We start from the raw sequence: 25,887 nt of genomic DNA, 5'->3' as shown, positions 1-25,887 counted from the left end.
GTTATGCTCTGAAAACTACTCGGATTAATCCGTCCAAAGTTCACTGTGTTGCAACATGACGCCTGGTGGAGATATACCGCCATCTGACGGCTCAAACGTTCAGCCTGACAGTCAGGACAGGACAGGACAGTCAGGACAGGACGCTGATGCGTTCAAATACAACGAGGTGCATCTCCTCAACAAAACTATATATTGATACACGTGTCTGATAAAATACAGCAGTAAGTCAGTTTACTTCATTTAGCTGGTAGGTATTGAACCTGATGAAATTCATAAGATTCTAGTAAGAAATAATGATAATTCATTAATTAATAATGATACCTATAGTTATATTATTTTAGGACGCATTTTTCGACCATAAAGCACATACGGCAGAGTTTTCATCAACTTTTGTACTCTTCGGTGTGTTGAATTAAGCGAAAATCAATCTGCGCACATTTAGCGCAACACAGCTCTCTTAAACACACTGTCGAAGCTACTTCCGGTTAGCAACCAATCCGCGATGCTTCTGGTTTCCATGGAACTGCTGGTGACAACAGACGCTGCCTTCTACTCGCAGAACTAGCGAACTATTCCTATCTATTAGCCTACTGTAGTCTATAGCATTAGTCACCAGGAGGTCGGCTGGGTGGATTTCTTTGGTTTCTTTGCAGGTTGGGTTTCTTGTTAGTCGACGTCAAAGAGCTAAACTAAGATCAGATAGTTAGCTCAACGGTAGGGAGGACTCGTTCATTCAGTGCCTCTTATTTAACGGTATCGTTGAAGATGAGCGAACAGCTGAAATTGATCGTTGAACAGCTCAACAAGGAGCCGTTCAGGAGAAACTTTAACCTCATCACGTTTGACTCCCTGGAGCCCATGCAGCTGCTGCAGATGTTGAATGATGTTCTGGCTGAAATAGACCCAAAGGTGGGACACTACCGTTAGCTTCAGTTAGCACAGTAGCTTCAGTTAGCACAGTAGCTTCAGTTAGCACAGTAGCTTCAGTTAGCACACTAGCTTCAGTTAGCACAGTAGCTTCAGTTAGCACAGTAGCTTCAGTTAGCACACTAGCTTCAGTTAGCACAGTAGCTTCAGTTAGAATAGTAGCCTCAGTTAGCACAGTAGCTTCAGTTAGCACAGTGGTGTCAGTAGCTTCAGTTAGCACAGTAGCTTCAGTTAGCACAGTAGTTTCAGTTAGCACAGTGATGTCAGTAGCTTCAGTTAGCACAGTGGTGTCAGTAGCTTCAGTTAGCACAGTAGCTTCAGTTAGCACAGTGGTGTCAATAGCTTCAGTTAGAACAGTAGCTTCAGTTATCACAGTGGTGTCAGTAGCTTCAGTTATCACAGTAGCTTCAGTTAGCACAGTGGTGTCAGTAGCTCAGTGGTGTCAGTAGCTTCAGTTATCACAGTAGCTTCAGTTAGCACACTAGCTTCAGTTAGCACAGTAGCTTCAGTTAGCATAGTAGCCTCAGTTAGCACAGTGATGTCAGTAGCTTCAGTTAGCATAGTAGCTTCAGTTAGCACAGTAGCTTCAGTTAGCATAGTAGCTTCAGTTAGCACAGTAGCTTCAGTTAGCACAGTGGTGTCAGTAGCTTCAGTTAGCACAGTAGCTTCAGTTATCACAGTAGCTTCAGTTAGCACAGTGATGTCAGTAGCTTCAGTTAGCACAGTGGTGTCAGTAGCTTCAGTTAGCACAGTAGCTTCAGTTAGCACAGTGATGTCAGTAGCTTCAGTTAGCACAGTGGTGTCAGTAGCTTCAGTTATCACAGTAGCTTCAGTTAGCACAGTGATGTCAGTAGCTTCAGTTAGCACAGTGGTGTCAGTAGCTTCAGTTAGCACAGTAGCTTCAGTTAGCACAGTGGTGTCAGTAGCTTCAGTTAGAACAGTAGCTTCAGTTATCACAGTGGTGTCAGTAGCTCAGTGGTGTCAGTAGCTTCAGTTATCACAGTGGTGTCAGTAGCTTCAGTTAGCATACTAGCTTCAGTTAGCACAGTAGCTTCAGTTAGCACAGTGGTGTCAGTAGCTTCAGTTAGCATAGTAGCTTCAGTTAGCACCTTGGTATCAGTATCTTCAGTTAGCACAGTGGTGTCAGTAGCCTCAGTTAGCACAGTAGCTTCAGTTAGCGCAGTGGTGTCAGTAACTTCATTTAGCATAGAAGCTTCAGTTAGCACAGTGGTGTCACTAGCTTCAGTATGAACAGTGGTGTCAGTAGCTTCAGTAAGCACAGTGGTGTCAGTAGCTTCAGTAAGCACAGTGGTGTCAGTAGCTTCAGTTAGCACAGTAGCTTCAGTTAGCACAGTAGCTTCAGTTAGTACCATGGTGTCAGTAGCTTCAGTTAGCACAGTGGTGTCAGTAACTTCAGTTAGCACAGTGGTGTCAGCAGTTTCAGTTAGCATAGTAGCTTCAGTTAGCACCTTGGTATCAGTATCTTCAGTTAGCATAGTAGCTTCAGTTAGCACAGTGGCGTCAGTAGCTTCAATCAGCATAGTAGCTTCAGTTAGCACCTTGATATCAGTATCTTCAGTTAGCATAGAAGCTTCAGTTAGCACAGTGGTGTCAGTAGCTTCAGTAAGCACAGTGGTGTCAGTAGCTTCAGCAAGCACAGTGGTGTCAGTAGCTTCAGTAAGCACAGTGGTGTCAGTAGCTTCAGTTAGCACAGTAGCTTCAGTTAGTACCATGGTGTTAGTAGCTTCAGTTAGCACAGTGGTGTCAGTAACTTCAGTTAGCACAGTGGTGTCAGCAGTTACAGTTAGCATAGTAGCTTCAGTTAGCACCTTGGTATCAGTATCTTCAGTTAGCATAGTAGCTTCAGTTAGCACAGTGGTGTTAGTAGCTTCAGTTAGCACAGTGGTGTCAGTAGTTTCAGTCAGCATAGTAGCTTCAGTTAGCACCTTGGTATCAGTATCTTCAGTTAGCATAGAAGCTTCAGTTAGCACAGTGGTGTCAGTAGCTTCAGTTAGCACAGTGGTGAAAGTAGCTTCAGTTAGCACAGTGGTGTCAGTAGTTTCAGTTAGCATAGTAGCTTCAGTTAGCACAGTGGTGTCAGTAGCTTCAGTTATCACAGTGGTGTCAGTAGCTTCAGTTAGAACAGTAGCTTCAGTTAGCACAGTAGCTTCAGTTAGCACAGTGGTGTCAGTAGCTTCAGTTAGCACAGTAGCTTCAGTTAGCACAGTGGTGTCAGTAGCTTCAGTTATCACAGTGGTGTCAGTAGCTTCAGTTAGAACAGTAGCTTCAGTTAGCACAGTAGCTTCAGTTAGCACAGTGGTGTCAGTAGCTTCAGTTAGCACAGTAGCGTCAGTTAGCACAGTGGTGTCAGTAGCTTCAGTTAGCACAGTGGTGTCAATAGCTTCAGTTAGAACAGTAGCTTCAATTATCACAGTGGTGTCAGTAGCTCAGTGGTGTCAGTAGCTTCAGTTATCACAGTGGTGTCAGTAGCTCAGTGGTGTCAGTAGTTTCAGTTATCACAGTGGTGTCAGTAGCTTCAGTTAGCATAGTAGCTTCAGTTAGCACAGTAGCTTCAGTTAGCACAGTGGTGTCAGTAGCTTCAGTTAGCATAGTAGCTTCAGTTAGCACCTTGGTATCAGTATCTTCAGTTAGCACAGTGGTGAAAGTAGCTTCAGTTAGCACAGTGGTGTCAGTAGCCTCAGTTAGCACAGTAGCTTCAGTTAGCGCAGTGGTGTCAGTAGCTTCAGTTAGGACAGTGGTGTCGGTAGCTTCAGTTAGCACAGTAGCTTCAGTTAGTACCGTGTTGTCAGTAGCTTCAGTTAGCACAGTGGTGAAAGTAGCTTCAGTTAGCACAGTGGTGTCAGTAGCCTCAGTTAGCACAGTAGCTTTAGTTAGCGCAGTGGTGTCAGTAACTTCATTTAGCATAGAAGCTTCAGTTAGCACAGTGGTGTCACTAGCTTCAGTAAGAACAGTGGTGTCAGTAGCTTCAGTTAGTACCATGGTGTCAGTAGCTTCAGTTAGCACAGTGGTGTCAGTAACTTCAGTTAGCACAGTGGTGTCAGCAGTTTCAGTTAGCATAGTAGCTTCAGTTAGCACCTTGGTATCAGTATCTTCAGTTAGCATAGTAGCTTCAGTTAGCACAGTGGTGTCAGTAGCTTCAGTTAGCACAGTGGTGTCAGTAGTTTCAGTCAGCATAGTAGCTTCAGTTAGCACCTTGATATCAGTATCTTCAGTTAGCATAGAAGCTTCAGTTAGCACAGTGGTGTCAGTAGCTTCAGTAAGCACAGTGGTGTCAGTAGCTTCAGCAAGGACAGTGGTGTCAGTAGCTTCAGTTAGCACAGTAGCTTCAGTTAGTACCATGGTGTCAGTAGCTTCAGTTAGCACAGTGGTGTCAGTAACTTCAGTTAGCACAGTGGTGTCAGCAGTTTCAGTTAGCATAGTAGCTTCAGTTAGCACCTTGGTATCAGTATCTTCAGTTAGCATAGTAGCTTCAGTTAGCACAGTGGTGTCAGTAGCTTCAGTTAGCACAGTGGTGTCAGTAGTTTCAGTCAGCATAGTAGCTTCAGTTAGCACCTTGGTATCAGTATCTTCAGTTAGCATAGAAGCTTCAGTTAGCACAGTGGTGTCAGTAGCTTCAGTTTGCACAGTGGTGTCAGTAGCTTCAGTTAGCACAGTGGTGAACGTAGCTTCAGTTAGCACAGTGGTGTCAGTAGCCTCAGTTAGCACAGTAGCTTCAGTTAGCACAGTAGCTTCAGTTAGCGCGGTGGTGTCAGTAGTTTCAGTTAGCACAGTGGTGTCAGTAGTTTCAGTTAGCATAGTAGCTTCAGTTAGCACCTTGGTATCAGTAGCTTCAGTTAGCACAGTGGTGTCAGTAGCTTCCGTTAGCACAGTGGTGAATGTAGCTTCAGTTAGCACAGTGGTGTCAGTAGCCTCAGTTAGCACAGTAGCTTCAGTTAGCACAGTAGCTTCAGTTAGCGCGGTGGTGTCAGTAGTTTCAGTTAGCACAGTGGTGTCAGTAGTTTCAGTTAGCATAGAAGCTTCAGTTAGCACAGTGGTGTCAGTAGCTTCAGAAAGCACAGTGGTGTCAGTAGCTTCAGTAAGCACAGTGGTGTCAGTAGCTTCAGTTAGCACAGTGGTGTCGGTAGCTTCAGTTAGTACCGTGTTGTCAGTAGCTTCAGTTAGCACAGTAGCTTCAGTTAGCACAGTAGCTTCAGTTAGTACCGTGGTGTCAGTAGCTTCAGTTAGCACAGTGGTGTCAGTAATTTCAGTTAGCACAGTGGTGTCAGTAGTTTCAGTTAGCATAGTACCTTCAGTTAGCACCTTGGTATCAGTATCTTCAGTTAGCACAGTAGCTTCAGTTAGCACAGTGGTGTCAGTAGCTTCAGTTAGCACAGTAGCTTCAGTTAGCACAGTGGTGTCAGTAGCTTCAGTTATCACAGTGGTGTCAATAGCTTCAGTTAGAACAGTAGCTTCAGTTATCACAGTGGTGTCAGTAGCTCAGTGGTGTCAGTAGCTTCAGTTAGCACAGTAGCTTCAGTTAGCACAGTGGTGTCAGTAGCTTCAGTTATCACAGTGGTGTCAATAGCTTCAGTTAGCACAGTAGCTTCAGTTAGCACAGTGGTGTCAGTAGCTTCAGTTAGCACAGTGGTGTCAGTAGTTTCAGTTAGCATAGTAGCTTCAGTTAGCACCTTGGTATCAGTATCTTCATTTAGCACAGTGGTGAAAGTAGCTTCAGTTAGCACAGTGGTGTCAGTAGCCTCAGTTAGCACAGTAGCTTCAGTTAGCGCAGTGGTGTCAGTAACTTCAGTTAGCATAGAAGCTTCAGTTAGCACAGTGGTGTCACTAGCTTCAGTAAGAACAGTGGTGTCAGTAGCTTCAGTAAGCACAGTGGTGTTAGTAGCTTCAGTAAGCACAGTGGTGTCAGTAGCTTCAGTTAGCACCATGGTGTCAGTAGCTTCAGTTAGCACAGTGGTGTCAGTAACTTCAGTTAGCACAGTGGTGTCAGAAGTTTCAGTTAGCATAGTAGCTTCAGTTATCACCTTGGTATCAGTATCTTCAGTTAGCATAGTAGCTTCAGTTAGCAAAGTGGTGTCAGTAGCTTCAGTTAGCACAGTGGTGTCAGTAGTTTCAGTCAGCATAGTAGCTTCAGTTAGCACCTTGGTATCAGTATCTTCAGTTAGCATAGAAGCTTCAGTTAGCACAGTGGTGTCAGTAGCTTCAGTAAGCACAGTGTTGTCAGTAGCTTCAGTTTGCACAGTGGTGTCAGTAGCTTCAGTTAGCACAGTGGTGTCAGTAGCTTCAGTTAGCACAGTGGTGTCAGTAGCTTCAGTTTGCACAGTGGCGCGCTTGGTGGATCTTGTTGGGTTTCTAAACTATGGTGTACGGTCTAAGACCTGCTCTATATATAAAGCGTCTTGAGATAACTTCTGTAGTGATTTGACGCTATACAAAAATAAATTGAATTGAATTGGTGTCAGTAACTTCAGTTAGTTTAGTAGCTTCAGTAAGCACAGTAGCTTCAGTTAGCGCAGTTGTGTCAGTAACTTCAGTTAGCATAGTAGCTTCAGTTAGCACAGTAGCTTCAGTTAGCGCAGTGGTGTCAGAAACTTCAGTTAGCATAGTAGCTTCAGTAAGCACAGTGGTGTCAGTAGCTTCAATTAGCACAGTGGTGTCAGTAGCTTCAGTTAGCATAGTAGCTTCAGTTAGTACTGTGGTATCAGTAGCTTTATTTAGCACAGTGGTGTCAGTAGATTCAGTTAGCACAGTGGTGTCAATTCCTTTCAGTTAGCACAGTGGTGTCAGTAGCTTCAGTTAGCGTAGTAGCTTCAATTAGCACCGTGGTGTCAGTAGCTTCAGTTAGCACAGTAGCTTCAGTTAGTACTGTGGTATCAGTAGCTTCAGTTAGCATAGTAGCTTCAGTTAGCACAGTGGTGTCAGTAGCTTCAGTTAGCATTGTAGCTTCAGTTAGTACCGTGGTATCAGTAGCTTTAGTTAGCACAGTAGCTTCAGTTAGCACAGTGGTGTCAATTCCTTTCAGTTAGCACAGTGGTGTCAGTAGCTTCAGTTAGCATAGTAGCTTCAATTAGCACCGTGGTGTCAGTAGCTTCAGTTAGCACAGTAGCTTCAGTTAGTACCGTGGTATCCGTAGCTTCAGTAAGCACAGTGGTGTCAGTAGCTTCAGTTAGCATAGTAGCTTCAGTTAGCACAGTGGTGTCAGTAACTTCAGTTAGCATAGTAGCTTCAGTTAACATAGTGGTGTCAGTAACTTCAGTTAGCACAGTGGTGTCAGTAGCTTCAGTTAGCATTGTAGTTTCAGTTAGTACCGTGGTATCAGTAGCTTTAGTTAGCACAGTAGTGTCAGTAGCTTCAATTAGCACAGTGGTGTCAGTAGCTTCAGTTATTATAGTAGCTTCAGTTAGCACCGTGGTGTCAGTAGCTTCAGTTAGCACAGTAGCTTCAGTTAGTACCGTGGTATCAGAAGCTTCAGTTAGCACAGTGGTGTCAGTAGCTTCAGTTAGCATAGTAGCTTCAGTTAGTACCGTGATGTTAGTAGCTTTAGTTAGCACAGTGGTGTCAGTAGCTTTAGTTAGCACAGTAGCTTCATTTAGTACTGTGGTAAAAGTAGCTTCAGTTAGCATAGTAGCTTCAGTTAGTACCGTGGTATCAGTAGCTTCAGTTAGCATAGTAGCTTCAGTTAGCACAGGGGTGTCAGTAGCTTCAGTTAGCATAGTAGCTGCAGTTAGCACCGTGGTGTCAGTAGCTTCAGTAAGCACAGTGGTGTCAGTAGCTTCAGTTAGCATAGTAGATTCATTTATTACCGTGGTGTCAGTAGCTTCAGTTAGCATAATAGCTTCAGTTAGCACAGTGGTGTCAGTAACTTCAGTTAGCACAGTGGTGTCAGTAGCTTCAGTTAGCATTGTCGCTTCAGTTAGTACCGTGGTATCAGTAGCTTTAGTTAGCACAATGGTGTCAGTAGTTTTAGTTAGCATAGTAGATTCATTTATTACCGTGGTGTCAGTAGCTTCAGTTAGCATAGTAGCTTCAGTTAGAACAGTGGTGTCAGTAACTTCAGTTAGCACAGTAGCTTCAGTTAGCACAGTGGTGTCAGTAGCTTCAGTTAGCATTGTCGCTTCAGTTAGTACCGTGGTATCAGTAGCTTTAGTTAGCACAATGGTGTCAGTAGCTTCAGCTAGCATTGTAGCTTCAGTTAGTACCGTGGTATCAGTAGCTCAAGTTAGCACAGGGGTGTCAGTAGCTTCAGTTAGCATAGTAGCTTCAGTTAGCACAGTAGCTTCATTTATTACCGTGGTGTCAGTAGCTTCAGTTAGCATAGTAGCTTCATTTAGCACCGTTGTGTCAGTAGCTTCAGTTAGCACCGTGGTGTTATAGTAGATTCAGTTAGCATAGTAGCTTCATTTAGCACCGTGGTGTCAGTAGCTTCAGTTAGCATAGTAGCTTCATTTAGCACCGTGGTGTCAGTAGCTTCAGTTAGCATAGTAGCTTCATTTAGCACCATGGTGTCAGTAGCTTCAGTTAGCATAGTAGCTTCATTTAGCACCGTGGTGTCAGTAGCTTCAGTTAGCATAGTAGCTTCATTTAGCACCGTGGTGTCAGTAGCTTCAGTTAGCATAGTAGCTTCATTTAACACCGTGGTGTCAGTAGCTTCAGTTAGCATAGTAGCTTCATTTAGCACCGTGGTGTCAGTAGCTTCAGTTAGCACCATGGTGTCACTGTAAACTGTACAACATGTTGGGTAACAATACTCTTGTCTTTAGCAAGCTCTAGACATCCGAGAAGAAATGCCTGAACAAACCATAAAGAGGATGTGTGCTTTGCTGGGGATGCTGAAGTACAAACCTCCTGGCAACCTCTCTGATGTGTAAGAGAATTGCACAATACCCACACCTGTTTTTATGTCCTGTCCTAGTTGATGTTTTCATCATCTGCTCTGCTTTTGTCCTGCAGGAGTAGCTTCAGACAAGGCCTGGTGGCTGGCAGTAAGCCGGTGCTCCACCCCATCCTCCACTGGCTGCTCCAGAGGCTCCCTGAGCTGAAGAAAAGGGCTTATCTAGCTCGCTTTCTAGTCAAACTGGAGGTGCCTGCAGAGTTTCTGCAGGATGATGTTATCAATGACACCTTGCAACAGGTTGTCAATACACAAACACATTTGATTTCCTTGAAATGTCTGAAAGAGGCTAAGCATTATTGGTGTTGTGTGTTGTCAGTATGAAGAGCTGGTGGAAGGTTTTAAGACGTATCACAAGGAGTGTGAGCTGCTGAGGACTTCAGGCTTCTCCACAGCAGAAATCAGAAGGGTGAACAACACAAGTTATTTATGCCTCATGTCAAACATCAACATTAATCTGTTTAAACTATGTGAATGCTATTATAATTCACCTTCTGAAGCTCAGTTGGTATGATGCACTGAGATGATCCCTCTTTTCTCCAACAACAGGACATTAGTGCGATGGAGGAAGAGAAAGACCAACTCATCAAACGTGTGGAGAGGCTGAAGAAGAGGGTAAGGCAGATCTTCACTCTTCTAATGCTTGGAAGGCTTTAGGATTCACAGAAGAATGACAACACAAGCCCAGGCATATATTTATATATATATCTATATGTGTAATATATAATGGGAAATTTGAGAATATGGAATGAAATCCTGAATATATTGAATGACACTCTGAGAATATGGAATGAAATCTGACGTCATCACGGCGCTGCTGCCATCTTGTGTTTTAGGTGATTATCCGTACAGATCTTGGTGCTGCTAGACGTGTGTGTCACTATGAGCGAGTCAGCAGGAAATCTAGTATCAGCAATCCTAAATAATGAGGAGATAATGAACACCCTGGTGAATGAGTCTACCACATGCCAAAATAATACTGGTAAACATATTCAACACCGTTCAATAGATGAAGAGTTTATTCACTTTTTCATTATAGAAGAGTAATGCAGAACTGAAGTAGTTCACTAAAGTTGAAAAAATATTGACAGATTTAATCAATAACTCATAAAGGAAATGTTGTTAAAAAACCAACGAGGGCTCTTTCTAACCGTAGTGAGGTAGACAACGAGCTACAAGCTCATTTGAATCACAACCAGCCGTCCTCTGAGCAGGACATAACATTGGTCTCTTAATACATCCATGTTCTGTATGTGCGGCCGGCTGTGAGAAGAGTGGTCAGGGACCGTCTATAAAGTGTAACGCCGAAAAGAGTTGCTACAAAAATATTCAATAACTTCACTATTATACAGTGTAGTGATACCAAAATCACTTCACACATCATCAGCGGTCTCTTCCTCATTATACTACAACGCTTATTTTGGAAAAATGTGCTTTTGCATAATTTTGGTGTATTTATAATGGGAAAAATATTCAATGCACTTTGTAGACGGTCCCTGACCACTTGTCTCACAGCGGGCCAGACATACAGACCATGGATGTATTTGTTATGTGTCGAGCTCAGAGGACGGCTGGTTGCAACAACATTTCCTTTATGAGTTATTGATCCAGGAAGTTCAAATCTGTCAATATTTGTTCAACTTTAGTGAACTACTTCAGTTCTGCATTAGTCTTCCACGATGAAAAAGTGAATAAACTCTTCATCTATAGAACGTTGTTGTATGTGTTTACCAGTATTATTTTGGCATGTGGTACACTCATTCACCAGGGTGTTAATCATCTCCTCATTATTTAGGATTGCTGATACTAGATTTCGTGCTGACTCGCTCATAGTGACACACACGTCTAGCAGCACCAAGATCTGTACGGATAATCATCCAAAACACAAGATTGCAGCAGCGCCGTGATGACGTCAGATTACATTCCATATTCTCAGAGTTTCATTCAATATATTCAGGATTCATTCCATATATTCAGGGTTCATTCAATATTCTCAGGATTTCATTTAATATTCTCAAATTTCACAATATATATATATAATAATTTCCTGTGTATTTATAAAATATATCAGCTTCTGTAATATACCTGACAGGGATCTGTCTTAACGGGGCTGCAGAGTAACGAGCTGTTGACTCAGTGGCTCTTATTGTAACCCTGCCAAAAGGTGAAACGTGACTCTGTTAGAGGTGCTTGGTTATTTCTGCTGACCTTGTGATAGCCTGTATGTTAACCTGTGGATCCACTAGGTGGAGTCAGTGTCCAACCATCAGCGGATGCTGGAACAGGCCAGACAGCTGCGAGTGGAGAAGGAGAGAGAGGAGTCACTTACTCACCAGAAGCAGGAACAGAAGAACCAAGTAAATGCTTGATTGATTCTGGGTTATCATTACATTCATTAGACTTCATAGAGCAGTCTGCTGGGCTTTTGGAGGACTGAAAAGAAAAATTAACTTGTAGTATCTCAGGTGGTTCTTAATTTATACTATAGACTTATAACCATTGTGCCCAAAGCCTTTTCAACACCACACACTATACGATCTCTGGGCCCTTGTTTCTTGTTTGATATTAGGGCTGAAACAATTAACCAGTTAGTTGATTGAATTATGTGCAATTATTTTGATAAGCAATTAATAAATTCAATAACTTTTCAAGCACAAATGGTAAAAAAGTGTCAAACACTGTCTTGTTCCAGCCTCTCACATGAGTTGTTGGATTTGTTGTTATTCTCTGTTCTCTGTTTTCTTTAATTGTAAATAGAATATCTTTAGGTTTTGGACTGTTGGACAGACAAAACAAGACATTTGAGGATATCACCTTGGTCTCTGAGAAGTTGTGATGGGCATTTTGTTCACTACTAATGTTGCAGCCCTATATGATAGTCATCATCAACAACAGAGCCATTTCAAATCATTAACAACCTCATTCAAAATTACAGCTTTTGTTGTTTATAAATGTAGAAAAATTTCAATGACAAATTTTCAAGAGAGTATAAAGTTGCTTTAAAATACTTTTATTAAGACATCTTGAATAGAGCTGAGACGATCAGCCGATTAATCCATTAATCAACTAGTTTGATAATCACTTAGATCATTTTTTAAGCCAAAATGCCAAAAGTGAACTGCTTCCAGCTTCTCAAATGTACTGGTTTTCTTTAGTTTTCAATGATCATAAATTGAATACCTTTGGCGCAAAACAAGCAACTTGAAAATGTAACCTGGATCTCTAGGAAAACTCCATGTACAATTAAAGTATTCATAAAGAAAATGAACCCAGTGGTTAGTTGCAGCCCTTATGTTGATCATCAGTGGCTACTGAATGTTAATGCTCCCACATCACCTGTATTAGTGATCGTTTTCTCTGCGTTCAGCTGTTCCAGGCAGAGCAGAGACTGCAGAGATCGCAGCAGCAGTTGAAGGATTTGCGACAGGCAGCAGCAGATGCTGATCCAGAGGGTGAATACTCGTGTCCCGCTGTTGCCTTTGCAGGACACAGCTGGAGGGGAAGTTCAAGGACACAGCAGAGCGTTAGGAGGTCTCTCATCTGTTGAGACCCTCTAATTATACTGATCTTTGAAGTGCTATAATAGAGCTTATCTAATGTTGACATTGTCTGCTTTTGTTCTCATCTGCTATTGGGCTCTTCAGCCAGAGGACAGATTTACACATTTACAGTTTCTAAAATGACTGATGCAATGCAGACTGGGGTGGAGCTGCACAATTAAAGTCACTTATCACAGTACTGTACAGTATGTGTGTGGATGCCAATCTGTTGTTCAGTAGAAGAATTTGTCTTTCAACGATTACATTCTGAAAGACAGTTTAGATATTAGAGGTGTGTTTTTTCATATGCTTAGTGGGTTTATATGTATACAAAGATATTGAGCTTTTCTTAAGTGATGAGAGCTGCAGAAATCCTGATAGGGTTAATTAAAAGCTCTGTCTCTTTCAGGCTTGATGAAGAGGCTTGAAGAGGAGATCAAGATCAACACCTATATGGTCTCTGAGAAACTCCCCAAAGAGCTGGAGGGTATGAGGCGTACCGTGCGGTACCTGCAGAAAACAGCATCAGAGCCTGCCATGGGCCAGGCCGATCTGCAGGAGCTGGAGGACAAGGTCAGGACCAGGATGTGCTGTTAGGTCTGTGTAGACCTCCATACAATGCAATATTCTCACGTCTCTGCTTTTTCTGCAACCATCACTTTGACAGATTAAAGAAGTTGATTGTCAGATAAACCAGCTGATTGAGAAGAGGATGATGAGGAATGACCCTATGGATGACAAACTGACCCTTTACAGACAACAGGTGCTGAATTTCTTTTCTGTCTATTTATATTGAGTGAACCGGGCCCTGTGGGTGCCGACTGTGATGCTGTGTGAACTTAATCTTTGCTGGCCTTGTGCATGCGAACAAGATAAACCAAACGGGGACCCACTCATACAAAACCAGCTCCATAGCGCTCCTAGAGGTTAACAAGTCCATAGGGAACCTTTAAGGATGAGCTGCTTTGCAAAGGTTCACCTGTCGGCTGCTTTATGTTACAGAAAACCAGTGCATTGATGTACTGGATTATTTATTTATTATCTAACAAGGCAGGGATAGCAGTGCATATCTTTCTCTCCTATCTTCTCGTGAAGGAGTGGTACTAGTGAAAATATGATGATGAAGTTTTAGGTTAAGTTTAGCATAAGGATGCTCATAAGTGTACGTGGTACCAGAGCACCCTAGGCCGAAGGTCGATGATCGATTTTGTAATCGTATCATCTGATCTGAGGCCGCATGTTTTGGACACTCGGGTGAAGAGAGGGGCGGAGCTGTCAACTGATCACCATCTGGTGGTGAGTTGGGTCAGAGGGTGGGGGAAGACTCTGGACAGACCTGGTAAGCCCAAACGCGTAGTGAGGGTGAACTGGGAACGTCTGGAGGAGGCCCCTGTCCGAGAGATCTTCAACTCACACCTCCGGCGGAGCTTTTCTGGCATCCCTGTGGAGGTTGGGGGCATTGAACCCGAGTGGACGATGTTCAAAGCTTCCATTGCTGAAGCTGCGGCGGTGAGCTGTGGTTTTAAGGTCTTAGGTGCCTCAAGGGGCGGCAACCCTCGAACACCGTGGTGGACACCGGTGGTCAGGGAAGCCGTCCGACTGAAGAAGGAGGCCTTCCGGGATATGTTATCTCGGAGGTCTCCGGAGGCAGTTGCAGGGTACCGACGGGCCCGAAGAGCAGCAGCCACTGCCGTGACGGAGGCAAAGCAGCGGGTGTGGGAGGAGTTCGGAGCAGCCATGGAGAAGGACTTTCGGTCGGCACCAAAGTGCTTCTGGAAAACCATCCGGCACCTTAGGAGGGGGAAACGGGGAACCATCCAAGCTGTGTACAGTAAGGATGGGACACTGTTGACCTCAACTGAGGAGGTAATCGGGCGGTGGAAGGAGCACTTTGAGGAACTTCTGAATCCGACCAATACGCCCTCTATGGTAGAGGCAGAGCTGGAAGCTGATGGGGGACCATCATCAATTACCCTGGTGGAAGTCACTGAGGTAGTCAAACAACTCCACAGTGGCAAAGCCCCAGGGGTTGATGAGATCCGCCCAGAAATGTTGAAGGCTCTGGGTGGGGAGGGGCTGTCTTGGATGACACGTCTCTTCAACACCGCGTGGAAGTCGGTGACAGTGCCTAAGGAGTGGCAGACCGGGGTGGTGGTTCCCCTTTTCAAAAAGGGGGACCAGAGAGTGTGTGCCAATTACAGGGGTATCACACTGCTCAGCCTCCCTGGTAAAGTCTACTCCAAGGTGCTGGAAAGGAGGGTTCGGCCGATAGTCGAACCTCAGATCGAAGAGGAACAATGCGGATTCCGTCCTGGCCGTGGAACAACGGACCAGCTCTTCACTCTCGCAAGGATCCTGGAGGGGGCCTGGGAGTATGCCCATCCAGTCTACATGTGTTTTGTGGACTTGGAGAAGGCATATGACCGGGTCCCCCGGGAGATACTGTGGGGGGGTGCTGCGGGAGTATGGGGTGAGGGGGGCACTTCTCAGGGCCATCCAATCCCTGTACGCCCAAAGCGAGAGCTGTGTTCGGATCCTCGGCAGTAAGTCGGACTCGTTTCCGGTGGAGGTTGGCCTCCGCCAGGGCTGCGCTTTGTCACCAATCCTGTTCGTGATATTCATGGACAGGATATCGAGGCGTAGTCGGGTGGAGGAGGGTTTGCAGATCGGTGTGCTGAGGATCTCATCGCTGCTTTTTGCAGATGATGTGGTCTTGTTGGCATCATCGGTCTGCGACCTCCAGCACTCACTGGATCGGTTCGCAGCCAAGTGTGACGCAGTCGGGATGAGAATCAGCACCTCTAAATCTGAGGCCATGGTTCTCAGCAGGAAACCGATGGATTGCCTACTCCGGGTAGGGAATGAGTCCTTACCCCAAGTGAAGGAGTTTAAGTATCTCGGGGTCTTGTTCGCAAGTGAGGGGACGATGGAACGTGAGATTGGTCGGAGAATCGGAGCAGCAGGGGCGGTATTGCATTCGCTTTACCGCACCGTTGTGACGAAAAGAGAGCTGAGCCGGAAGGCAAAGCTCTCGATCTACCGGTCAATCTTCGTTCCTACTCTCACCTATGGTCATGAGGGTTGGGTCATGACCGAAAGAACGAGGTCGCGGGTGCAAGCGGCCGAAATAGGTTTCCTCAGGAGGGTGGCTGGCGTCTCCCTTAGAGATAGGGTAAGAAGCTCAGTCATCCGTGAGGGACTCGGAGTAGAGTCCTTGCTCCTTTGCGTCGAAAGGAGCCAGTTGAGGTGGTTCGGGCATCTAGCACGGATGCCTCCTGGGCGCCTCCCTTGGGAGGTGTTCCAGGCACGACCAGCTGGGAGGAGACCACGGGGAAGACCCAGGACTAGGTGGAGAGATTATATCTCTACTCTGGCCTGGGAACGCCTCGGGATCCCCCAATCAGAGCTGGTTAATGTGGCCCGGGAAAGGGAAGTTTGGGGTCCCCTGCTGGAGCTGTTGCCCCCGCGACCCGATCCCGGATAAGCGGTTGAAGATGGATGGATGGATGGAAGTTTTAGGTTATAGTTTTTAGGTAAATATAGTGTGTGTACCGTAAGTTGTCTGTTTTATTATAAACCTACAATATGCCACTTTAAGAGACTTTTTTATGTACTGCTTATCCATTCTTTTGTTCACTAAAAAATGTTAAAGCAGCATTGGATAGAAATGGATCAAATATGATTAAAAACAGTTATTTTTAGAGAACGGTCACTATATCCTGACAGTAGTGCATGAGACAGGTAATCTGAAAAAAATCATGTTCCTCTGTGTCCTCCGGTGTCCTCCGGTGCTCCTAATGGCATTTGCAAGATTTAATAGACTGGAGGAAAACAACCAATCAGAGGCGAGCTGGAGTCTGCCATCTCTGAGCAGCCGTCAATCACTCACCAACTCCGATCAAACGGTCAGACTAGGCAGCGCTGATCAAATATGAATCAATATTCTGGTACTGTAATGTCTATTTCTCTCCTCAGATGTTCTCAGAATCATCTTGTAGTGTACTGTTTAGCTGTAAAATGAGAAAGTTTGTGAACCAGCAGCCATGTTGAGATCAGTTGAGGAAATACCAAGCACCGCCCACCAGCCGGGGCACACTTTCTCAGTTTTTTTTCTCAGTTTCTGACTGTTCAGTCAGAAAGTCTTTTGTTGTCATGTTTGTGTATCTAATATAGCATGACGGTTGTAGGCCTCCATCATCATTCGAAGGAAGGAGTCGAAGGCGGAGGAGCTTCAGGAAGCGAGGGAGGAGCTGGCTGCAGCAGAGAGGGAGCTGAGGCAGAGGAGCAGCCAGGCACAAGCCTCGGATGGGGGAGAGGTCATCCGGGCCGATGAGGTACACTGGTGTTACAGTCACAAAGTAATGCAATCACTAAATATCTGCCATCGCCCAATCATATTAGCTGGACAGACAATAGCCAAGAAAAGAACCATTTCCTGCATGATTCTCTTCTTTGTGTTTGAGGTAACTGCTAACATCAGCTTTATCTAAGTGAGCACTATAGAAGACATAAGAGGCTATTTCTGTTCTTATCCAAACACAGACGGGCTCACTGTCTAATGTTCCTTATCCCTTTTCCTTACTCTCCCCCACAATCCCATGCAGAGCCTTAAATAGAGAATATCCAGAACAAGGAGCTGTACTGTACAAACGGCCTGAAAGATGGCCTTTTCCAGAATCTGGAGTGTCATCAATCTGATGGACACACTTTTGTCTTTATTTATATACCATGACGAGGAGGATGTACTCTCCCTCTTTCAGAGACATGGCAGGTGTCCTCTGATATGTCGAATAGAATAGAACTGAACTATTAACAGGGAGAAAAAAACAAACTAATATTGTCACTTCTTCTTTTGCCCATGTATACATTAAGCTTTAAAGAGTGGACCATAAACAGTTGTGTATTAGCAGAAGGACGCTGATAGAGGGGGTTCTGTTGTGACCGTAGGCACTGTGTGGATTAGAATTTTTATAGCCTGGTTTGACGCACGTCAATATCCATGAGGTGAGAGCTGGGATCTCAGCAAGTCTGAAATAGCACCAGCGTTCTCCCTGCTCCCCCTGGGGTCCTGTGGGGCTGCTGTCAATCCCTGTGGGTGGTGTTTCTATGTTGACCCTGACCTCTGACCTACCGGCGTGGAGGGAAAAGAACAACGATGCTAAACATAGCATTTTAGCATTAATACATTATTGCCACAATACTTCCTGTAGTATGGGCAGCCTTTTCTGGCCTCTACTATGCATTTTATGGTTTCTATAAATTGGTCAGCTCAGCTGAGAAATGTTCTGGGTTATTACATAGTACCAAACTGAAGGAGAGGGATGTTTTACTGTAGAAACGTTGTAGGATATTGTAGAAATGTTCTGGGTTATTACATAGTACCAAACTGAAGGAGTCGGATGGTTTTACTGTAGAAAGAAAACAAATGTTTTCACTAATTCTGGCAAGTAGAGGGAGTATCAGTGGAAAATGACTTCTACCATGTTTATTCTTTTCAGGAAGGGAAGAGAAAGTAATCATCTGAGCAATGCAGTTGGGAAGTAGCAAAGTCTTCTTCATGACAGGAATAAATATTATGGGATGTTGTAGAAATGTGCTGGCAGTACCACTGCTGTGAGACAGAAGCTCACGTGTGGATGTTCTAAATCAATTCTAACTACAGTATGTACTCCAATGACTGAGATGATGAGAGGGAGCTGTTTGTAGAGACAAAGAGGGCCCTTGAGACTATACATGAATGAAGTTAATGGAAAATGTTTAGCTTATCAGACTCCTCCGTAGTTTTGGGCCCTCAGCCACGGTGGAGATGATCACTTTATCAGAGGTATTTTCCATTCTGCTGGTTATGTGTCATCACATGCCACCCACCAACTGCAGGGTCTCTCTGAGAGGGATGACTACATCTGCTCATCATTGGTTGGCCAGTAACATGAAACCATGTTATCAACCAGCCTCATCACACTGGTTAAATTTAGTCTCACTGCAGTCAAGATCCCCTCGCTGGCTTTCTCTTGAAATATTGTTACTTTGCTGCTGTACAGTACACATAGTTTCATTCATGTTTTCTATTGACTGTCTGTATGCTAGTGTGTGTGTTGGTGTGAATGTACCGTATGTCTGAGACCAGTGGTGGTGTAAGGACTGCACTGTGGGACAGTTTACCAGCAGTTGTTTTGGGGACACACTGTCGGGAACACTATGCAGTATTATTCTGTTGTGCTAATTCCTCTCTCAGCCACGTCTGCCCTTCATGTCCCAAAATACACAAAGAATAAATGTACACACTCACACACACTAAGCTTCACACATCCCGAAGGACATGAAGCCCATTCTGTGATTTCTGGGGCTGTTCTCCCGGGTCCATGTTCATTTATAGCTGCTCTTCATTGTGTCCCGACAGACAGACAGACAGTCAGTCAGTCAGTCAGTGTGAACAGTTATTCTTCTAGTCAGTCAGTCAGTGTGATCAGTTATACTGCCAATCAGTCAGTCAGTGTGACCAGTTATTCTGCCAGTTAGTCAGTCAGTGTGACCAGTTATTCTGCCAGTCAGTCAGTCAGTGTGACCAGTTATTCTGCCAATCAGTCAGTCAGTGTGACCAGTTATTCTGCCAATCAGTCAGTCAGTGTGATCAGTTATACTGCCAATCAGTCAGTCAGTGTGACCAGTTATTCTGCCAGTCAGTCAGTCAGTGTGACCAGTTATTCTGTCAATCAGTCAGTCAGTGTAACCAGTTATTCTGCCAAACAGTCAGTCAGTGTGATCAGTTATACTGCCAATCAGTCAGTCAGTGTGATCAGTTATTCTGCCACTTAGTCAGTGAGTCAGTGTGACCAGTTGTTCTGCCGGTCAGTCAGTCAGTCAGTCAGTGTGATCAGTCAGTCAGTCAGTCAGTCAGTGTGACCAGTTGTTCTTACGGTCAGTCAGTCAGTGTGACCAGTTATTCTCCCAGTCAGTCAGTCAGTCAGTGTGACCAGTTGTTCTGCCGGTCAGTCAGTCAGTCAGTGTGACCAGTTATTCTGCCAGTCAGTCAGTCAGTGTGACCAGTTATTCTGCCACTTAGTCAGTGAGTCAGTGTGACCAGTTATTCTGCCAGTCAGTCAGTGTGACCAGTTATTCTGCCAGTCAGTCAGTCAGTCAGTCAGTCAGTCTGACCAGTTATTCTGCCAGTCAGTCAGTCAGTGTGACCAGTTATTCTGCCAGTCAGACAGTCAGTGTGACCAGTTATTCTGCCAGTCAGTCAGTCAGTCAGTCAGTCAGTGTGACCAGTTGTTCTGCTGGTCAGTCAGTCAGTGTGACCAGTTATTCTGCCAGTCAGTCAGTCAGTCTGACCAGTTATTCTGCCAGTCAGTCAGTCAGTGTGACCAGTTATTCTGCCAGTCAGTCAGTCAGTGTGACCAGTTATTCTGCCAGTCAGTCAATCAGTCAGTCAGTCAGTCAGTCAGTCAGTCAGTCAGTCAGTCAGTCAGTCAGTCAGTCAGTCAGTCAGTCAGTCAGTCAGACCAGTTGTTCTGCTGGTCAGTCAGTCAGTGTGACCAGTTATTCTGCCAGTCAGTCAGTCAGTGTGACCAGTTATTCTGCCAGATCAAGCTGTTTGCTGTACACAGTTGGCTGTGGCATGGCCCCCCATCACTGCTCTTCTCTAATAGTCATAGTATTACTACAGTAGATGGAGGTTAAAGGGATAGTTCAATACAACCCCACTCAGAACCTCATAGAACCACACTGAAAAAGACCTGAACTATCCCTTTAACCTCCATCTACTGTAGTAATACACTGACTATGCATCAGAACCTCATAGAACCACACTGAGAAAGACCTGAACTATCTCTTTAACCTCCATCTACTGTAGTAACACACTGACTATGGATCAGAACCTCATAGAAGCCCACAGAGAAAGACCTGAATTATCCCTTTAACCTCCATCTACTGTAGTAATACACTGACTATGGATCAGAACCTCATAGAACCCCACTGAGAAAGACCTGAACTATCCCTTTAACCTCCATCTACTGTAGTAATACACTGACTATGGATCAGAACCTCATAGAGCCCCACTGAGAAACACCTGAACTATCCCTTTAACCTCCATCTACTGTAGTAATACACTGACTATGGATCAGAACCTCATAGAACCACACTGAGAAACACCTGAACTATCCCTTTAAGAGCCAGATTTTTCCTCAGGAGTTGGTGGAGACCAAACCAGAGCCAAAAGGAGAGTGTATATTGAACAGACATACAACTCCAGATGATGCTAAAGTTACTCTGTAACTGCTGAATGTGTAAATAAGCAACAGTTTGCTAACCAGTTTACCGTATAAACTCAGAAGATATTTCTGTTGCCCTTAAAAACAGTTAATGTAGGTTTAAAGACCTTTAAATGTCAGCGTTCTTTTAAGTTTAAGGTAATGTTGAATTGTTTTTCTTTGTTCTTCAAAGCTGAAACGTTTGGTGGTGAAATTGCGCAGCAAGGGAACAGTTCACAAGAAGCAACGTCAGGAAATTGCTGAGCTGAAAGCAGAATATGGAGTTCTGCAACGAACAGAGGAGATTCTCAAGCAGAGACATGAGACCGTCCAACAGAAACTGGTAACTCCTATACTGACTCCTATGTTTAACTCTCATGAAATATTATATATATACAGCAAACTGCTTGTTGCTGTTTTTATTGAGGCTTTTAAAATCTTTTAGGGTGCTACAGTACAAGCCATTAATTTCACATCGTAATATTTTTTTTATTAAATCATTGGCAGTTGTCATCTGAATGCCACATTCAGCGACCATAATGTGTTATCTAGTGAGCAGCTCCAGTTGCACTAGTGGTCATTAAAGGTAGCATGAGTAACTATCGTCTCCCTGCCTGCACTCATGCTGCCGTTCCAAATGTGCTGTTTTCACCTGATCTGCTCATTCACACCGAGCGCTTCCTGGAAGTGGCTTGACGCCTGTGTGCGGTCCCAGCACCTGACCTGTTGACAGGCTGTCTGACGCAGGCTGAGCTGCTATTTCTGATGGCTGCTGACATCTGCTGCTCCTCCTTTGTCTGCATCCCATACAGGATGTGTTAAAGCAATTCAAGTTTTCCCTCTGATCACATGTGCAGCTGCCGACGTGTCTGCTCCTCGCCTGGATAGTTCTTCATGCATTCTAGCATTTTAGTATGGGACAGAGAGAGTGATGAGTGGGTAGCTCTGTGCTGTCATGTGTTACCTGCGTTGTCAGAAATCTTTGTTTGTTTTCAACAAAGTTGTATCTTGTGGTATGTTTAATACCATTTTCAAAAAACAGAATGCACACCTACTGGTGGTTCATGTTGTTGATGTAGACATGTGAGATGACTCATGATTCATTTATTAAGTGTGTGCAACCATTAGGTTTCACTGCTGAGTTTGTTCATACACTTCTCAGTCACTGTGTGTGTCTGTTGTGTTTTTCAAGCAAACTGTGGAAGCTGAGAAGGGCATCTCTGGCTACAGCGACACTCAGGAAGAGCTGGAGAGGGTGTCGGCCATCAAGAGCGAGCTGGACGAAAAGAAGGGCCGCACACTGGATGACATGTCTGAAATGGTAACTATACCAGGGCTAACCCACCTGTATCCCTGTAGGTTATACAAGGTAAATACATTATCCTAGCATAGCTCAAAGCTTCTACCTTATTCATCAGAAGGAAGCAGTTGCAACTGATGATGCCATGCTCCAAGCTGTAGTGAATTTGTTGATCCGCTTGGCAGCTTGTACATTTGCACACACTCGTAATGATGGAGTCAAACATCCCTGGCTCCAACCTGAAAGTAGTCCTTACTGGCACTGCCATGAGGCAGAGATATATCATGTTTTAATGAATACTTAGCAAACTGTTTGTGAATAGTGTCACATAACCCTTACTGTGGCTCTCATGCTCTTCTAGGATTGGTCATGTTGCACCTGTATGGTTGATAATTGTGCCTAACTTCATCATCTCAGTTTTTTTCTCTGCAGACTTTCCATGATTTCAGCATGAACTACTATTTCCTCTCAGTTAGCTCTGTTCTGTCGTAATTCAGTGTGTGCTATTGGCTTGCTTTTACAGGTGAAGAAATTAAACTGTATGATAGTGGAGAAGAAGTCGGCTCTAGCACCCATTATAAAAGAACTGAGGTCACTGAGGCAGCGATGTCAGGTGAGCATCGCCCGCATTATAACACCTCTACTTCACAGAATCCTCACACCATATCAATTAGTGTTTGGAAAGAACATCTGCCACGTGGACCTTCCACCGCCAAGAAAAAGCAGCACTGTCCTCTTTCACATACAACTCAGGAATAAACATTGATACTGGTTTTTGAGTCCTTCTTATGTGGTTCAACAGAATCTGAGTCAGTAATATGATATAAATAGTTCATACTCCCAAATGCAATAAAGCATACAGTATATAGGATGATGTGGGACTGTATGCCCATGAAACATACAGTTCTCACATTTCACAAACCAATCACAAACATTATGTGAGAAAAACATGAGCTATTAATCTGTCCTAAATTGAACAACAAATGGTGGGACCTTCACTGTGTGCCTACAAGCCAGCTAGAGTTCTACACTGTTTGTGTGCTATCACGGACGGGGTCCATTAAGAATCATTTACATAGTCCATAAATAAATTGCACAATGGGAAAGCCCCCCACATCGCTGAGCTAAAGCGGAGGATTACATTTTCCTACACATGTTCCCAGAACCGCTCTTCCATCCTACTGGGTGATGTCTGCGAATGAAGAGCTGCAACAGGAAGACATAAATAGACTTTGCAAGAGCCTGCTGGAAGTTCAACTGCTCAAATGCCTGCTGGGATGTTTTGTTGATGTGAAACAGTGCTGAGAGTGTGACACTTGTGCATTTCATGTATTTGTCTCAATTCTCATACAGTATGTAAAATCATTTGTCTCTCACTTCCTGTGTATGACTGTTTGGATTCCTATCTCCTAAGGAACTAAGCCAGGAATATGAGGAGAAGAAGGCGCAGTATGAAAGTTGTACTGCTGGTTTGGAGAGCAACAGATCTAAACTGGAGCAGGTATACAGTAGTTATTGTCCTACACTAGATAGAATACATTTATCCAGTGTCTTATTTAGTAATAACTTCTGGTCTTTGTTGTTGTTTTTCATTCATAGGAGGTGAAAGCATTGAGAGAGGAGACAGCACAGGAGGAAAACCAATATCATTATATCAACTCCATGTCAGAGGCAAGTGTTGCTTAAAGCAGGAAAGAAACATTTTAGCCATTATCCACATGGGTAGGTGTATCAGCCATCATTATCACTGTTTCACAAGCCAACCATGGAAAGACTCCAAACTGTGAACAGTGACGTGCATAACAACACGTCTCCAAACAGTCACTGTGGCAGTAAACTGGATGTGTCCATCTCGATCCTCCACAGATCACTGAGATGCAAATCCAGCGGGCGGCTGAAGAGATGAAGGCCTATGTGTCCTCTGATCCACAAGAGAGGAAGAAGGCCATCAGGTGAGCATGCTGAGCCAGGCCAAGCCAGGCCAGCCAGTCAGTGAGTGGAGCTGCTGTCACTTTAATCTCTCATACAGCTCCTCATCATACCTGTGATATCAACATATGCTGATACACCACACCTTTATTTAAAAGCAGTGAGTGAGAATGGCTTGCATGTGAATGACATCTCTCTGCGTCTTCTGCAGGGAAGTGTACATGAAGAGCATTTCAGAACAGGAGTTACTTGGCAAGGTGAGAAAAGTGTATCCCAGAACTGACCTAGCACGTCCCAAACTGCTCCCAAAGGCTGAACGATCGGTGTGTGAATGAGTATTTAGATCACATCCTGATGGGCAGGTTGGCTCCTTGTGTGGTGGCCTCTGACATCAGTGTGTGAATGTGTGTGTATGAATGGGTGAATGCTGCCATCAGTGTGTGAATATGTGTGTGAATGTCGTGTGACTGGGGGAATGCTGCCATCAGTGTGTGAATGTTTGTGTGAATAGGTGAATGCTGCCATCAGTGTGTGAATGTGTGTGTGTGAATGGGTGAATGCTGACATCAGTGTGTGAATGGGTGAATGCTGCCATCAGTGTGTGAATGTGTGTGTGAATGTTGACATCAGTGTGTGAATGTGTGTGTGAATGGGTGAATGCTGACATCAGTGTGTGAATGGGTGAATGCTGCCATCAGTGTGTGAATGTGTGTGTGAATGGGTGAATGCTGACATCAGTGTGTGAATGTGTGTGTGAATGGGTGAATGCTGACATCAGTGTGTGAATGGGTGAATGCTGACATCAGTGTGTGAATGTGTGTGTGAATGGGTGAATGCTGACATCAGTGTGTGAATGTGTGTGTGAATGGGTGAATGCTGACATCAGTGTGTGAATGGGTGTGTGAATGGGTGAATGCTGACATCAGTGTGTGAATGTGTGTGTGAATGCTGACATCAGTGTGTGAATGTTTGTGTGTGAATGGGTGAATGCTGACATCAGTGTGTGAATGGGTGTGTGAATGGGTGAATGCTGACATCAGTGTGAATGTGTGTGTGAATGCTGACATCAGTGTGTGAATGGGTGAATACTGACATCAGTGTGTGAATGTGTGTGTGAATGGGTGAATGCTGACATGTAGTGTTAAGAGCTTTGAGTGATCGAAGACTAGAAAAGGAGCTCTATAAACACAAGTCCATTATTACCATTATTGTGTCAAGAAGCTGGTCAGGGAAACCCACTGGAAGCTTCCAGAACTGCAGTAATGTAGATGGAGTAGATGGAAACAGTGACTAGACTGGTATTGTACAGAAGTGTGCCATTTAAATGTTTGTATTTTTCCTTTGTGGATTCCAGAAGTTACGTGAGAAGCAGAAGATGGTGAGGGAGAGCCACGGCGCCAACATGGAGCAGATGAAGATGTGGCGTGACCTGGAGCAGCTGATGGAGTGCAAGAGGCAGTGCTTCATAAGAGCTCAGAGCCAGGCGTCTATTGGTCAGGTGATCCAGGAGGGAGGAGAGGATAGGCTGGTGCTGTGAGGACTCGTAGAAGCAGGGTCAACTGCAGGTCACCCACAGTACTCTGACTACACACAAGTTCAACTTAATACTCTCCATCTTTTTACACTTCTAGTTATTCTAAGTTACTGGACACCACAGCACCAGGTTGGTTTTGTTGTTCGTGGGGTTGAAAGGGATCTTTTGTAAGAAGCACACCAGAACACATGTGTCTGGAGGTGTTGCAGGACCTCTGGCCCCTGGACGCTCCATTTATTTCTCTTTTGCCACATCTTTCAACAATACGCTTCCAATCAAAGTATTGGCAGATAACAGCAGACAAAGCGGTACACTCGGGAGGTGGCTGCGGTCAACTATTTTTGGCATCAACCACCATGACCTTGGACAGGGGAATTCACTGGGACCTCCATTGCTTTGGACAGTGCAAATGAAATATTTGAAGATAAGCTTTGATATTTAAGAAATACATTGTTAAATATTTGGGTTTTCTATGTATTTCTATTAAATGTATTTCATATTAA

The 25,887-nt window shown here is 44.4% G+C and overlaps 1 protein-coding gene across 1 annotated transcript; it reads left to right on the top strand.

Annotated features, from left to right (window-relative positions):
• Positions 1–26: 26 nt before the first annotated feature.
• On the top strand, positions 27–25,887 carry ift81 (intraflagellar transport 81 homolog). Its single transcript, XM_037777130.1, has 18 exons — positions 27–909; positions 8,703–8,806; positions 8,893–9,073; positions 9,153–9,242; positions 9,383–9,448; positions 11,080–11,190; positions 12,201–12,285; positions 12,782–12,945; positions 13,040–13,135; positions 16,560–16,706; positions 20,815–20,964; positions 21,814–21,942; positions 22,445–22,534; positions 23,336–23,422; positions 23,521–23,592; positions 23,788–23,873; positions 24,062–24,107; positions 25,205–25,887. The coding sequence occupies exons 1-18, from the start codon at positions 766–768 to the stop codon at positions 25,385–25,387; spliced, it is 2,031 nt and encodes a 676-aa protein (XP_037633058.1). The 5' UTR covers positions 27–765; the 3' UTR covers positions 25,388–25,887.

This window comes from Sebastes umbrosus, chromosome 8 (assembly GCF_015220745.1).
Source record: "Sebastes umbrosus isolate fSebUmb1 chromosome 8, fSebUmb1.pri, whole genome shotgun sequence".
NCBI lineage: Eukaryota > Metazoa > Chordata > Actinopteri > Perciformes > Sebastidae > Sebastes > Sebastes umbrosus.
The sequence above is the reverse complement of the archived record's forward strand: the minus strand, read 5'-3'. Positions and strand labels throughout refer to the sequence as shown.

Coding starts and splice junctions, on each gene's coding strand:
- ift81 (XM_037777130.1), top strand. CDS start 766: ATGAGCGAACAGCTGAAATTGATCGTTGAACAGCTCAACAAGGAGCCG. Junction 8,807..8,892: donor CCTGGCAACCTCTCTGATGT/GTAAGAGAATTG, acceptor TTTGTCCTGCAG/GAGTAGCTTCAGACAAGGCC. Junction 9,449..11,079: donor TGGAGAGGCTGAAGAAGAGG/GTAAGGCAGATC, acceptor TGGATCCACTAG/GTGGAGTCAGTGTCCAACCA.